This window comes from Prunus dulcis, chromosome 2 (assembly GCF_902201215.1).
Source record: "Prunus dulcis chromosome 2, ALMONDv2, whole genome shotgun sequence".
Taxonomy (NCBI): Eukaryota; Viridiplantae; Streptophyta; class Magnoliopsida; order Rosales; family Rosaceae; genus Prunus; species Prunus dulcis.
Genome location: NC_047651.1, coordinates 16,287,274 through 16,301,347, shown reverse-complemented (window position 1 = coordinate 16,301,347; position 14,074 = coordinate 16,287,274). Strand labels below are relative to the sequence as shown.

At 36.2% G+C, this 14,074-nt stretch overlaps 2 protein-coding genes and 1 long non-coding RNA gene across 5 annotated transcripts; 2 read left to right on the top strand and 1 right to left on the bottom strand.

The window, feature by feature from the left end:
• Nucleotides 1-447: 447 nt before the first annotated feature.
• LOC117617261 (polygalacturonate 4-alpha-galacturonosyltransferase) lies at nucleotides 448-6,768 on the top strand. Of its 2 annotated transcripts, none has more exons than XM_034346562.1 (11): nucleotides 448-733; nucleotides 822-976; nucleotides 2,998-3,032; nucleotides 3,145-3,204; nucleotides 3,324-3,446; nucleotides 3,579-3,642; nucleotides 3,723-3,766; nucleotides 3,998-4,332; nucleotides 4,431-4,788; nucleotides 5,326-5,913; nucleotides 6,069-6,768. In XM_034346562.1, exons 2-11 carry the CDS (start codon nucleotides 835-837, stop codon nucleotides 6,342-6,344), a joined length of 2,025 nt encoding a protein of 674 aa, XP_034202453.1. In that variant the 5' UTR covers nucleotides 448-733; nucleotides 822-834; the 3' UTR covers nucleotides 6,345-6,768. The 2 variants fall into 2 exon arrangements, with proteins under 2 accessions (XP_034202453.1, XP_034202455.1); XM_034346564.1 differs by having other exon boundaries at nucleotides 508-733; nucleotides 804-976.
• A 3,007-nt stretch (nucleotides 6,769-9,775) lies between these two features.
• On the top strand, nucleotides 9,776-13,722 carry LOC117617263. Of its 2 annotated transcripts, none has more exons than XR_004584318.1 (2): nucleotides 9,776-10,128; nucleotides 12,478-13,722. It is a non-coding gene; the product is annotated as an uncharacterized LOC117617263 (long non-coding RNA). The 2 variants fall into 2 exon arrangements; XR_004584317.1 differs by having other exon boundaries at nucleotides 12,463-13,722.
• LOC117617262 (gibberellin 20 oxidase 1-like) lies at nucleotides 11,101-13,037 on the bottom strand. Its single transcript, XM_034346565.1, has 3 exons — nucleotides 12,421-13,037; nucleotides 11,910-12,231; nucleotides 11,101-11,718 (listed from the first exon to the last, which is right to left on the bottom strand). Exons 1-3 carry the CDS (start codon nucleotides 12,966-12,968, stop codon nucleotides 11,455-11,457), a joined length of 1,134 nt encoding a protein of 377 aa, XP_034202456.1. The 5' UTR covers nucleotides 12,969-13,037; the 3' UTR covers nucleotides 11,101-11,454.
• Nucleotides 13,723-14,074: the final 352 nt, after the last annotated feature.

Here is a 14,074-nt window from a genome sequence, read left to right as displayed (position 1 = left end):
TGATTGTGTGAACTATATTGTGAAAACGTAGATGGTTCTGAGAAGTTAAGTAAATCGTGAAGGGGTACTCAATACCAATTTAACATGGTGCTTGCATAATGTAAGCTTTAAATAGTGATTTTTGTAAAGGATTCACTAGTATAGTGGTTTGAAGTATTTATTCCCTCATGCAAAGTTCTGGGTTTGAGTCCTAGTATCCGTATAATGTGTGTGAGTTTAGTATACTATCGCCATTCTCAATAAGAAAGATCCTAAATAAATAAATAAAAATAAAAAACAGTGATTTATCTCCCTTGATTTTTCTTTGGGGACTTCTAAAATGTGTTGAATAAAAGCGCCACAATGCGTGGCTTTTTTTTTTTTGTAGCCACAATGACAGCTATAATGAAAGCGATGGTCGACGTAGTTTTTCTTTTTTGGGTGGCTGACGTAGTTAATTCCGTTATTATAGAAAAAACACTAAGAATTATTTAATTAATTAAATTCTGTGTTGGTTTGTTGTGTAATTGGGCCACAGAAAAGAAAGAGACGCGAGAAGGAAAGCAAAACACTCCCAAACCAAAATTATATAAAACACAAAACAAAATCGCCGTAGAATTTTGCTTGAAATCACACTCCTCAAGGACCTCACTATCTTCTTCTTCACTTTTTCCCTTCCATGGATTCTGAGTCTCTGGCTCGCATTAGGCTTTCTTAGCCACACTGTTCACTTCCAATTCCTCAAGATCCTTCTGTAATTTCTTCTTCTTCTCTCTCTCTCTCTCTCTCTCTCTCTCTGGCTGATTCTCTGACTTCTTTTTTAGTCTTATTTTTAACTCTAGGTATTGATTGGCAATGGCGTTGAAGCGCGGGCTGTCGAGTGCGGGCGTCCAGAGAAACCGAGCCTTCGGATCTCGATTCCCTGTTGCGATTCTTATTTTCTTTTCACTTCTCGTTCCGTTGATTTTCTTCGTCGGCCGTGGTCTCCACATATCTGGTCTGTGCTCAATTCTTTTAATTTCTTTTTTTAATTTCTTTTTATTTATGTTGAGAAATGTGTATATATGTCTATATGTACGTATCCGTTTGTGTGAAATTTAAATTTAGGTTTGCACTAGATCTCAATTAGGTTCCTTTTCTGCTTCGCATTAAGGAGAATTACATTTTTTGATTGCAATTGCTGTTTTCTTTGCTTCAGAATATCAGAAAACGGCTAAAGTCAATGCCTTATTGATACAATTGCTGCTTTGATAACCTTGAATGTTAGTTTTTCAAGTGTTAGCAATATGATGCTAGTGTATTTGGAGGCCTGAAGAATGCTCTACATTTGTTTCAGACTTTGCAATTGTCTTACGTGATTAAAATGGAGAAATTACCTTTGTCTTGGTACATCAGTGGGCAAATTATAAGTGGATTTTGGTGATAAATTTAACTTTTTCAGCGTGCTTATCCTTTTGATGAGGATTTACATTTTTTATTATCCAACAGCTGTGGTGTATATGGATTATGTAGTCAGTCATTCACATCTTGTAGGTAGATTATATTTGAGCTTAACTGCGCACCACTTGGGCATTTCCTGGTTTGTGTTTTTTTTGAGAGCTGGCTAGGAAATACGACTGGAGTAGATTAGTATTTATAAAATGAAGCAGTAGTTGTGGACCATTCTAGCCTATTATTCAAAGCATTTCCAGGTTTAAAGTGGTTGTTTGTTCTTCTTGATGTTGACATATATAATCAAATTGTATTTATGGGTATATTATGCGATAAAGAAGATGAGAACTGAGGGGTGCAGACTGTTTTCAGTTGAGTAGGTGGTAACTTCTATTTTCAGTTTCCTTTTGGACATATACATATTCTGAACCACATAACTCACTAGGCTTGTACAATATGAGTTTATGCGTTAAATTCATATATTTAATTTCTTCACATAACTCACTGTCCCGCATCTCTCCTGTTTTACTTCGAGTCTGTGGACTAATATGCTTTACCTTTACCTTTACAAGAGGTTGTTGTAGTTGGGTCACATACTTGTATATGTGGTTAAAGAATGCTCAATATTCTGATGTTAAGTTACTGGGAAAAACCTGTTCCCAACTCCATTTTGTGTTAGACTGGTTTATTCTTAGATATTGGGGAAAAAATTATAGCACTGTGAGAGTTTACTTCTTGCTAATGTTATATGTATAGAAACGAAAAAAGTGAACATACAGCCTATTGTACAAGAATATTTATTTTTATTAGAATGTAGACAAGAATATACAACAAAAATTCTCTTGGCTTGTATGGTTCACTTTATGCAGTACTTTTTTTTCTTTCTTTCCAAGACTACGTCTTGATGAATAAGTTCAGTTAATTGGGAAGTTTTGTCGAAGTGATAAAATGGAAGAAGTGTCATGGATTCTGTGTCTTTTGGAGGTATTTTTCATTGCATAGGTTGGTCGCAGGAGTGCATTTCCTGCCCTCTTGATCACGAGTGTCTAAAAACAGAGATATATGTCCCTTTCTGTCACAATACTCACAACACATGTTGTGCCCATGTTTTGAGTTTGCTCCTTTGTCTTTGGCTCAGATATATTAATGTTCTAAATTTAATTCTTCAATCTTTTGATATGAAGTTTCTTTGATAAGAAACATAATTTCTTTAAGAAAGAACTGAACAATACAAAGCACTAATTGTCCACTGGTCTAGCTAGAGGATGCTTGCTAAATAATTCAACAAAGACTGCAAAACATAGCTAAGCAGCAAATATATGAAGTTGTTTACCAGTTTTTGCACAATTGTTTTATGCTCGGCCAATTATTGGTCAACCTTATAATCCGTGAAGAATCCTATTGAAAAAATGTCTGTTTATATCTTGTTTACATGTACACCTGGGCCAACTCCTGTTGGAATCTAGAAATTTTTTGTAACATCAAACCCAAACAGAATAATTTTTTTTTCTTCCCCGATGGATGGTTTAGTATAGTTGACTCGTCTTTTATCAGTTTTACTTTAATTGATTATTGCTATTTGTGCAGATCAAAATGACATTTTATCCAGTCCTGGTGAAAAGGTATTAATTCATACTTCCATCAATTTCTGTCTCAAATCTTATAGTGTATAACTACTTCTAGCAGAACCAATAAAAAAATTGTGAACAAGAAACAATTAATTGACTGGTGCAGAATGTCGATTGGAGAGAAAAGCTGGCGCTGCAACATGTCAAATCTCTTTTCTCAAAAGAGGCAAGTTCAACTTGATTGAATCTATGAGTTATCTACATGTCATTCATATAAGTGCTGGCAATTTTTATATTTTGTTGAGTTTTCTTTTTAACCAGTACACTGATTGGATCAACATTTAGGTCATTGATGTAATTGCAGCCAACACGAATGACATGGGGCCTTTGAGCCTTGATTACTTCAGAAAAAACAATTTGTCAGCTTCATGGAAAGTCATTGGGGAAAAGACTTCAATTACAGATAAGGTTAGTACGTCTGTTATGTTTCTTCTTGATTTTTTAACCATCCCTGATAAATCTTGTGTGCTACTGCTGCAAAAATGTCATCCGTTTGTTGCTTGCTGCTGATTGTTTGCACTTTGGATTGTCTGTATAAAGATAAATTTTACAGCTGTAGATGCTAGACAAGAGACACCTCAGGTTAAAGTGGATGTATCTTCAGGTGGTAATATCTTTTCAACATTACTTTCTGTTGTCCGTAAAACATTTCTGCTTTCTTTTTGATTTTATTATGATTTGCAGGTGATCATGCTCAACTTGTTGATCTTGCAAAACTAGCCCGACGGGTAATTATCATACTCCAGTGTGCTCTATGTTTTGCTTGTTATATGTTTCTTTTTTTGTCAAAGCTTGTTATATGGTTCTTGCTTGCTTGAAATTGTCTAATCCATGTTTGCAAACTCAGAATGGAAATGAAATAAACTGTAATTAAACCAAGGTTATGTTTACTTGGGTATGCTCCTGTTTATTATTTTTTCTAAAGGTTCTAATATGTGCTTTTATAAGCACTTCTGCAGCAATTAAGAGAGAAGAGACGCGAAAAGCGTGCAAATGAGTTGGTACAACGGGATGATGAATCAATTGTAAAGCTTGAAAATGCAGCCATTGAGCGCTCCAAATCAGTTGACTCTTCAGTTCTGGGAAAATACAGCATTTGGAGGAAAGAAAATGAGAATGAGAACTCTGATTCAACAGTGCGCTTGATCCGGGACCAAATCATAATGGCAAGGGTCTACTTAAGTATTGCAAAGATGAAGAACAAGCTTGATCTGTTCCAACAATTACAGACTCGACTCAAAGAATCTCAGCGTTCAGTGGGAGATGTAACTGCTGATGCAGATTTATCTCAAAGGTAGCATGATTGTGGGCATGTTATTTTCTTGAGTGTTTAATATAAATCTGCATCTCTTCCTTTTATCTGTACTAAATCAACACCTGACTCGCTTGTAGTGCACCCGAGAAAATAAAAGCTATGGGCCAAGTTCTTTCAAAAGCGAGAGAGCAACTGTATGATTGCAACCTGGTGACTGGGAAGCTGAGAGCAATGCTTCAGACTGCAGATGAACAAGTACGGAGCTTGAAAAAGCAGAGCACATTTCTTAGTCAGTTAGCTGCCAAGACCATTCCAAATGGAATCCACTGCTTGTCTATGCGCCTAACCATAGATTACTACCTCCTTTCTCCTGAGAAGAGAAAATTCCCCAGAAGTGAGAACCTGGAAAATCCTAATCTTTATCATTATGCTCTCTTCTCAGACAACGTCTTGGCTGCATCGGTCGTCGTCAACTCTACTGTCACAAACGCCAAGGTGAGCTGAACTGTCTTATTCTATACTGGTGTTTTAATTGTGCGTGTCTTTGTGTCTGTTTCCAAAAGAATTGGAAACCATTCTTCTTAACTATGCTTGCTGTTTGCCATCACTATGATACTTTTGAGGAAGGTCAGAATCCAAGTTATCTCAACTTCTATGGGAGTTCTATTTCTGGTATATGAGGCCTGAAAATTCACCCCGTTGTTCTTAAGAGACACACGCTAATTATCTATCCCAATAACCTTTCTTTAAATATGCTAGGTGTGGAAGTCCGATGAGATGATTAAAAGATGTTTGATCATGAGTTGTGCTTATATTTCCTAAATGGGCTGCTTCTTTAGTGTATCTCACCCATAGGAAATTTGAAAAGTTGACTGGACTTTTATTATTGTGCTGAGGCTCATAACCTTGTGGTAGGCTAGCCTTTTTCGACATGTTCGTCATCTGTAGTACTTGATAATGTTTATTACTGAACTCAGAAGTAGGTTTCTTGCTTTCTCATTTGACTTATTTATGCTTCTTGGGTGATTGCAGGATCCGTCAAAACACGTATTCCATCTTGTTACTGATAAGCTTAACTTTGGAGCCATGAATATGTGGTTCTTATTGAATCCTCCTGGAAAAGCCACCATTCATGTTGAAAATGTTGATGAGTTTAAGTGGTTAAACTCATCCTACTGCCCAGTTCTGCGGCAGCTCGAGTCTGCTGCAATGAAAAACTATTACTTCAAGGCTGACCATCCTACCACTCTCTCATCTGGCGCTTCTAATCTGAAGTACAGGAACCCCAAGTATCTCTCGATGCTTAACCATTTGAGGTTCTATCTTCCACAGGTTTATCCCAAGTTGGATAAGATCCTGTTTCTTGATGATGATATTGTTGTTCAGAAAGACTTAACTGGATTGTGGGCTGTCGATCTACGTGGAAAAGTGAATGGTGCAGTAGAAACCTGTGGTGAGAGCTTCCACCGGTTTGACAAGTACCTAAACTTCTCAAATCCTCATATTGCAAGAAACTTTGATCCAAACGCATGTGGATGGGCTTATGGAATGAACATGTTTGATCTTAAGGAGTGGAAAAAGAAAGATATTACTGGTATCTATCACAAGTGGCAGAACATGGTGAGAGTCTGGAATCTTGCACTTTTGGGTGAAATCAGCCACAAGAGCATCACTCTTGGCAATTGCCTTTTTGTTTAAATAAATATTTTATTTATTTATTTACCCCTCTGAAAATTGACCATCTGATGTAATTCTTTTCCTTTTTTTGGTTTTAGAATGAAGACAGGACACTTTGGAAACTTGGAACATTACCTCCGGGGCTAATTACGTTTTATGGCCTCACACATCCACTACAAAAGTCATGGCATGTACTTGGTTTAGGTTACAATCCAAGTCTTGATCGATCTGAGCTTGATAACGCAGCTGTTGTACACTATAATGGCAACATGAAACCATGGCTGGAGTTGGCGATGACAAAGTATCGAGGATACTGGACCAAGTACATTAAGTATGATCATCCCTATATTCGCAGTTGCAAGCTAAGTGAATGAACGTTATAACCGTAAATAGTGGAAACTCTCTCTCAGTCTCTTTCTCTTGTTCCTTGGTACCTTCATCTGACAAGTCACTTAGGTTATGTTTGGTTCATCGGGAGGAGGTATTCCCTTATTTTTCTTTTACCATAATCCACATTGTTTATTCTTCTTTGTAATTCATTCAATTCCATTCCATCATTTCTCTCACCCATAGTAACAAGGTAACAACAAATTCCTTTGCCTTGATGACCTGTATAAACTTGATACCTTATTTTGTTTCAGAAGTAAGATGTTGGACATGATTAGGATTAAATGTCCAAGATTCTGTATTCTTTGAACAACTTGCTCGCTTGGATAGTGCAACGTGTAAGGGACATGATATATGAATTGCTTGGATCATGAGCTTGTCATGTTTTTAATGATCTTTCAGTTGAATGAGTGCTAATTCTCTACTAGTGTATCGTATGTAATACATGTGATGTGAGAAATGAGTGCTCTGATCTGATGGCTGTTCTTCTGTTTTACTTAACTGTTTCAACGTTTCAGAAATTGCCGACATGTAAACTTGTGGAGGCAAATTGGTTGAAAATGGTACTTCTATTGGCAATTTTCTTTGCATCCTTCCTTAGCAATGAGTGGTTGGTCTTCTAATATGCTTGGCGCTTGATAAGAACAGAGATAATGAGACCCACATAAGAGAAAAGACACCACTTCGTTTTGGGCCTCCCCTTGTATATTGGGTTGTCTTGTGTTCTGGGTCCATTGGGCTGTCCAGTCTTATCCCCCATCTTTGTATTTACTTGTTTTCCTCAGTAACGAACACATGTTATTAAAATGACATGAGAATTGAAATCTGATATCACTGGTCTGCAAGTCAAGACCATTTTTCACTGGACTAGGAGAATTTGAACACGAGACCTGTTATGTAATTATAAATGATGTTAATGATTCAAGCTATAAACCCGTTGGAGTGAACATTGTTCTTGACAATTAAATAAAAACATATATCTAGACACGAAGTCAGAATCTGAAGTACAGTTTAATGAGGGATTCATTTCATATAGAACTCTCAGAAACTAAAAGAGTTTAGGGCACATATTGTATTATTTGGCTGGGTGCTCCTGCTACATTGTAAAGTGCAACTTATGCTGCTTTTTTTTTTTTTTTAATCTGTCTATTTTAACAGCAAAAAGTGGCATGAACAATGATATTACTAGTCTAGAGTATACTTCAAATGTGGTGTCAATGTGTCATTGGCTGAATGGTAGTCAATCCTCTCTTTTGCTTGGATGTGATGTGATACTCTTATCTTCCAAGCACAACAGAAGTCTATTATCTCCCACTATCTCCCACAACCACAAATCAACACTTGGGATAATCTATGCCCCCCATTATCTTAAGGCCTTGAAATGCCACCACTTTTTATCTATCTATCCCTATCTATATACCCACCTATTAAAATTCCCAAACCAAAGCCAAACAGAGCACCTGTACGGACAATGAAGAGGGTGAAAAGGCCATGATGTCATGAGATAAAATGATTGAGATATTTTATCTTGTCTTCCAACCCAACTGAGAATCCCATGTATATGTTAATGTCAAACGGTTCATGCTTTTTCTAGAATAATGACATTTGTCACAAAACCATCTCTTTGTTTGCTGTTTTTTTCTTCTTCTTTTTTTTTTTTAAAAAAAGAAATAATAAATAAATAAAATCTAATTATTTTATGGTACACTTGGTCAAATGATATTAAGGGACAACTGAGTTTTCAGAGTATTCTTTTCTTTTTTTGGTCCATTGGGAGATTCTCACATATGATCTCTAATTGTACTTTCTTTTGTGCTAAACTCCTAACTGGTTTAAAAGTTCAAACTTCCTGTTCTTGACCACTCTAATATAATTGGAATTTTCTTGCCCTAGATTCTATGCACAAAAGCCAATGGAACACATAAGCCTATGAGTTTTTATGGTAGTGGAAGACATTGCATTGTTTGCCAAATGTTTGGGTTGATGAATTATTGAATTAGTGCACAAGAGATTTTTTTTCAACAGCAAATACAAGATCTGTTTTATGGATTTCTAAAAAAGCCACAAATCTTTCAAGAAGGATTTACTGAGTAAGGTGATTTTTTGTGATGTGCTCCACCAAGTTGTGTTGGGTAGAGAGAGAGAGAGAGAGAGAGAGAGAGAGAGAGAGAACCCCACTGCTGAGTAGTAATGGATTCTTAAGGGAAGTTCAAACTTTGATAATGAGATCATGATTCCATATTAGTTTGTTGAGCAATGCATACAAATGTTTTTGTCCTTTTACTTTTATTTATTTTTATATTACTTCATTTACTTAAGTTTACAATGTAAATAAGGAAGTAACTCTCATTTAGATTCAAATAAAAATACTAGAAAATAAAATTCCCACCAAATCAAAATATAAAAAATTGATTTTAATGCAAAATACGATTTAGGCTAAAAATGATGGCTCATTAAGTCAATATACACTTCTTACAAAAATCCCATAAAATCAAGTTGTCTTATTTGATGTGTAAGGAATAAAAGCCGCCAAAAATTATCTTGAGAAAATGATTATTCCGAAAAACCAATTTTCATACTTAGTCAATATTTTTACATAAAACAATTTTTCATTTATGATATGAATGCATGAAGGAACCTAAGGTCAATCTAGGTAAAAAAAACCTTAGATGTTCAATCCACAAAGAGTTTTTAACCTTTCAAAATTGCACATCCGCTAAAAAATTCATGGGTCTGCCAGTCTCCACATGTAATCTAACCTATGAAAACAATTATAAAAAAGAAATGATATGTGGAAAATCAACTTATGCACAACTTCTTGACCAATAATTTCTTTGGAGAATGCTAATTAATAACTTCTTGACCACCCTTCTATATTATTCGTTCTCATACGACATCGTTCTCATTCTTATTATACAATGTCATATGATAATTAAATTGTTAATTATTTAAGTCATCCTTAAAGAATCATTACTGAATAAACTCAACCAAATTAGAAGTCATTTAAAGCTCGTTTGGAAATGTTTTTTTGAAAATGACTTCTATTCATAAGCGCTTTGACTAGAAACACTTTTATTAGAAGCACGTCAAAAATTTTAATAAAAATCCAAGTGCTTCTCGGAAGTGCATTTTTGAAGAACATGTGCTTCCTCCATAATGCAGTCCCAAGTGCTTTTATAACCTAGAGGTCTTTAACTTTTTTAGCTAAACATTGTCAGGCCTTTAATTATCTAAAAATTCCTTTAATATCCATTTATAAATTAAACAATTTCAATTATCAAATTAAATTGCAAGATCAAAACAAGATGAAAGAAGATAAAAGGTAAAAGTAGCCATCACTCCCCAATTCTTGCTTGTTCTTCTTCTTCTAACTACCAAAAGCAAAAGGTATTCAAAACCATATTTGGGCAGACATTAAAAAAATGCTTTTGAAAAAGTAAGAAGTAAAATATTGGCCTTTTTCATTTTGTTTTATTTTTAAAATCTCCCTCACAAAACCCGATCGTTCTCTCTCAAGTTTGACATCCACTCCACCCCTTAAGCTCACAAGGTTGACCTCCACACTCTGCTTCGCTACGCTTTGGCCTATCTTTGGTCCTTCACGCATTGGCTTCAATTTGATGGTTTTCAGTTGGGCAACTGAGGAATTGCTTCAACCTTTTCACTTTGTTGTTGTCTGAGGCTTCAAGCTCTTGGGTTTTCGTGGGTACTCAGCAGCTGACATGGGGTGAGCTCTTCTCAATTCTTGGTGTTTCAGCCATGGATGTTCTGGTAATGCTTTGCTTTCCATTTTTTTTTTTTTTTTGTGTTTTTTGTTTTTGTTTTGTTTTGTTTTGTTTTTTTTGTAGTTGGTGTTTTCTTTTTACTAAAAAAAATTATGGCTAAAATTAGGCTAATAAAAATATGGCTTAATTACATTTGTGCAGTCTTCTAACAGTTTTATTTAACAAAAGGTCTTTGGAATGTTTACTTATCAGGAATGAGTATTGGAATGAATCCAATATATGCTTCTCCTCTGTTTACTAACATATGGGTATTGGAATGATTCCAATCTGATTTTCCGCCTTTACTGACAAGTAAGGAATAAAATATTATGCGAATTCTACCGTAAAATCCGTAATTAAATACCCTCAAAATCGGGAATGGTATCAACTAGGGGGAGTAGTTGATCCGGTTCCAATACCTTGATTCTCTTATCTAAATTCCCTGATTCATGGCTTCCTCCATTTCCGGTAAGTAAACATGTACAATAGTAATAAGATTATAGTCAGGATTTAGCACACTTTAGTAACCTTTCATGTTACCAACAAATGGTAGTTCTTTCAATTGATTTGACAAAGAATTGATTTTGAGCTCCATTGCAATGTTGCTGAACTAGACAGATATAACTGATAATATTAAAACTAGAAAAACCTAATATAAAATAGTTATGGTGCTTGATTGTGAATCTAATTCTAAGCCATATGTTCTCTTTACAAGTATTTCTTTATTGTTTACCTAAAAACTATTTTTCACTTTTTGTTGAAGTAGTAAAAAGCAAAGATGCACACCAATTTATATATTAAAACTTTGTGCATCTTAAGCAAAGGACATTACCCTAGTTGTTAAAACTCACGTCACTGTCGATACTTGTGAGGATGAAATGAGAAAAACCTCACCCTGCATATAATTTCTCATAGTAATTAAGATATAGTAAAGTATACATTGTTCTAGATTAATAATACTATCTATTTGTTCCTTTACTTTGATATCAAGCTGAGAGGCATAATTTCTTTGGAAGTTGACGGCTGTACATGCAGATATTATTTAGAATAGTTTATGGAAGTCCAATAACAACACAGCTTGGTGGTCAACAAAGTATATATATTATAATTACAATGATTCATTGTTGAATTGACAGAAAAGTAAAATTAAGAAGAAGATATGGAGCCCCTTAACTTAATTATGCCTCCAAACTGACATGATTCTCTCCGACGATGACACACTATTTAACAGCCTAGTTCCCTCTCCTCCCTTCTTGGTGTTTCTGTCATCTTTTCCCATGAACACCCACCAAAGCATTACGTACACCTACTATTCCTGGTGCTTCTTTCATGGTTAGTTGTTTTTATTTATAATCCAGTCTGAGAAGGCATCCAGCGTCTTCATGTCAGCCCGGTAGTGTTTCTGTGTAAACTCTAGCAAAGTAGGCCAGGTAAAGTCCGGGTACATCCTTGGGCTCTTGGTATCAACCAAACCTCTTGGTGGGGTCACCACCCTGTCCTTTTTGGGACAAAGGAAGAAAGTCAGAGATTTCCTCACAGTTCTGTTGTTAACCACTGCTCTATGCAAGCAGCTCTTGTAAATCCCATTGGATAGAGCCTGAAAAATCACATCAGAGAAAGCATATATTCAAATCCATAAAGAATGCTTCATATTTTGTGTAGAAAGTCTTCTGAAGGTCCTGTTTTTGTCCCACATGTTGGAGTCTTGTAGACTTTTCGTAGGGGGAAAAACGAAAAAGATTTTCTGTCTAAACAAACTGAGCCTAATTCATAAATGAAATAACTTACCATAAATGTATCACCAATGTTGACAACAAAAGCATCAGGCTTAGGAGTAACAGAGCGCCACTTTTCATCTACAAACACTTGAAGGCCGCCTACTTGATCTTGATGAAGAATTGTTAAGGAAGTGGGATCACAGTGAGGCCCAGTTCCTAGTGTTAAATCTGGTTTTTGGCATCTGGGATAGTAGTTCAACCTCATTATTGAATCGTTTCCTTCGAAGAATTCTCTGAAATACTCTTGGCCAACTCCTAAGCTCATTCCCAGCAGCTCCATTATCCCACTGGAGAGATTGCTCACGGCTTCACAGTATTCTTGGTACACCTTCCTAGCAGGGAAAAAATATGCTGCATAAGTAAAGGGCTATTGGTAATGTATGAGATCATGATGATTATTTTGTTGGTTTAGTGATTAGTGATGACATAATCCACTTATAGAGATCAAGAAATTAGTTTGAGTAGATATATTTCTTTTATTGCAGAAGCACAACATTATACTCTTGATTATGTGTTCTTACCCGAATTCTTTGAAATCTTCACCCATTACATTCACAAAATAGTCATTGACTGAGCAGTGGCTGTCAGCACTATATCTGAAAGAAAGTGTTTCTTTCCATGGAAGTTTGGAGGAGAACCTGCCAATGAAGCTACTGGCATATCCGCAGTGGTCACCAGTCTTTCTCTGAGCCCTTTGCTTCTGTGAGAGTTGCATGCCAAAGAACAAGTCCATGTATTCATGAGCTTTTGCTATGAGCTGCGAATCAACTCCATGATTAACAACGAGGAAAAATCCATGCTTCCTGCATGCCTCATCGACTAAACAAGTCGCGTTTGAGACCTCCCTAGTGTCCCCTGTGAGAAAGCCTTTCATGTCAATGTGAGGAACTGGAAGCTCTGGCGGCTCAGGGCATGGCTTCTCGTGGTCGGGCCATATGAATTTGGAGGGTATGCTGGATTGGTACTGAGCAACTGAAGCATCAAAAACCAAAGGGTTTTCTTCATTTTCATTCTTTGCTTCATTTGTTGGTGGGAGATGTTGAGGGGGCGGCATTGGCATGCTTAGCATATAATGCAGCCTTCTTAGTTTTGGAACTGGGAAGCGCACTATTTGTTGGTTTTTGGGTTGGTACTTGTAGTAGAGAGAGAGAGAGAGAGAGAGAGAGAGAGAGTTGGTTATTGAGGAAGAGTTAGCAAGGAGGACAGAGTTTAAAAGGAAGGTGAGAGGGAGTGGAGAGAAACAGCCAAGACTGTTCATTGGGGAGGTCGGTAAACAAATATTAGAATCTTATTATTTTTACTGTTGCGTCATTCCTCTCTCACTCTGTGTCTCTTATCCCATAGCTATAATACTTTCATTTTAACTTTAACATCCCCCAAAAACCAACCCAACCCACACACATACATACATACATACTGTATCTATGAGTTCTAGGTCTAGATCATCCCAAGTCTTTCCAAAAAACCACCAACCAGACATTCTGGAAAGATATGTTAGCTATTTTCCGTAGTTAGCTTTCTTTGCAATTGGGTTTGAACTTGGAAACTTTTACCTGCCTATTTGACCCACCAAAAAAACAAAAAACCTTGCATTTGTTAGAGCTTCTCAAGGATTTTACATGTGTGATACACTAATTAAAGGTGGAAGGGAGATGAGACAGGACAACTCCCTCTGGTCTTTTGCTCCAAAGAACCCCATTTTGGGCAAGTTGTGATGGGATAGATTCTATCATTGTAGAGGTCTGAACCTGCAAAAGGGTTTTTTTTATTTGGGCACAGAATGATTTATGGATCTCCATAATTAGATGTGTCGTTTCATTTCATCTTCACACAATTTAGCATCTTATATATTATCCTTTGTAATCTATCTCATTAACAATTAAGCTAACATGGCAAATGATTTGAATGCAATTAATGGGTAAGTTACCAAGTACTAATAAAGTGTTTTGGGGCAGAAAGAAAAAGCCTAACTTCCAGTGAATACCAGCAGCATTGACACACACACACACGCGCACCTATATATATTCCAATCTGGATTAAACATGTCCTCAAGGTCACCAAGTTTGTGCTTGTCTTCATCACAAACAGAGAAAAGGGAGAAACAAGCTCCAGCAAAGAGCATGATCTCCATGACATGACAACTTACCAAAGATTTCAGTGTATGCATGTACTGCC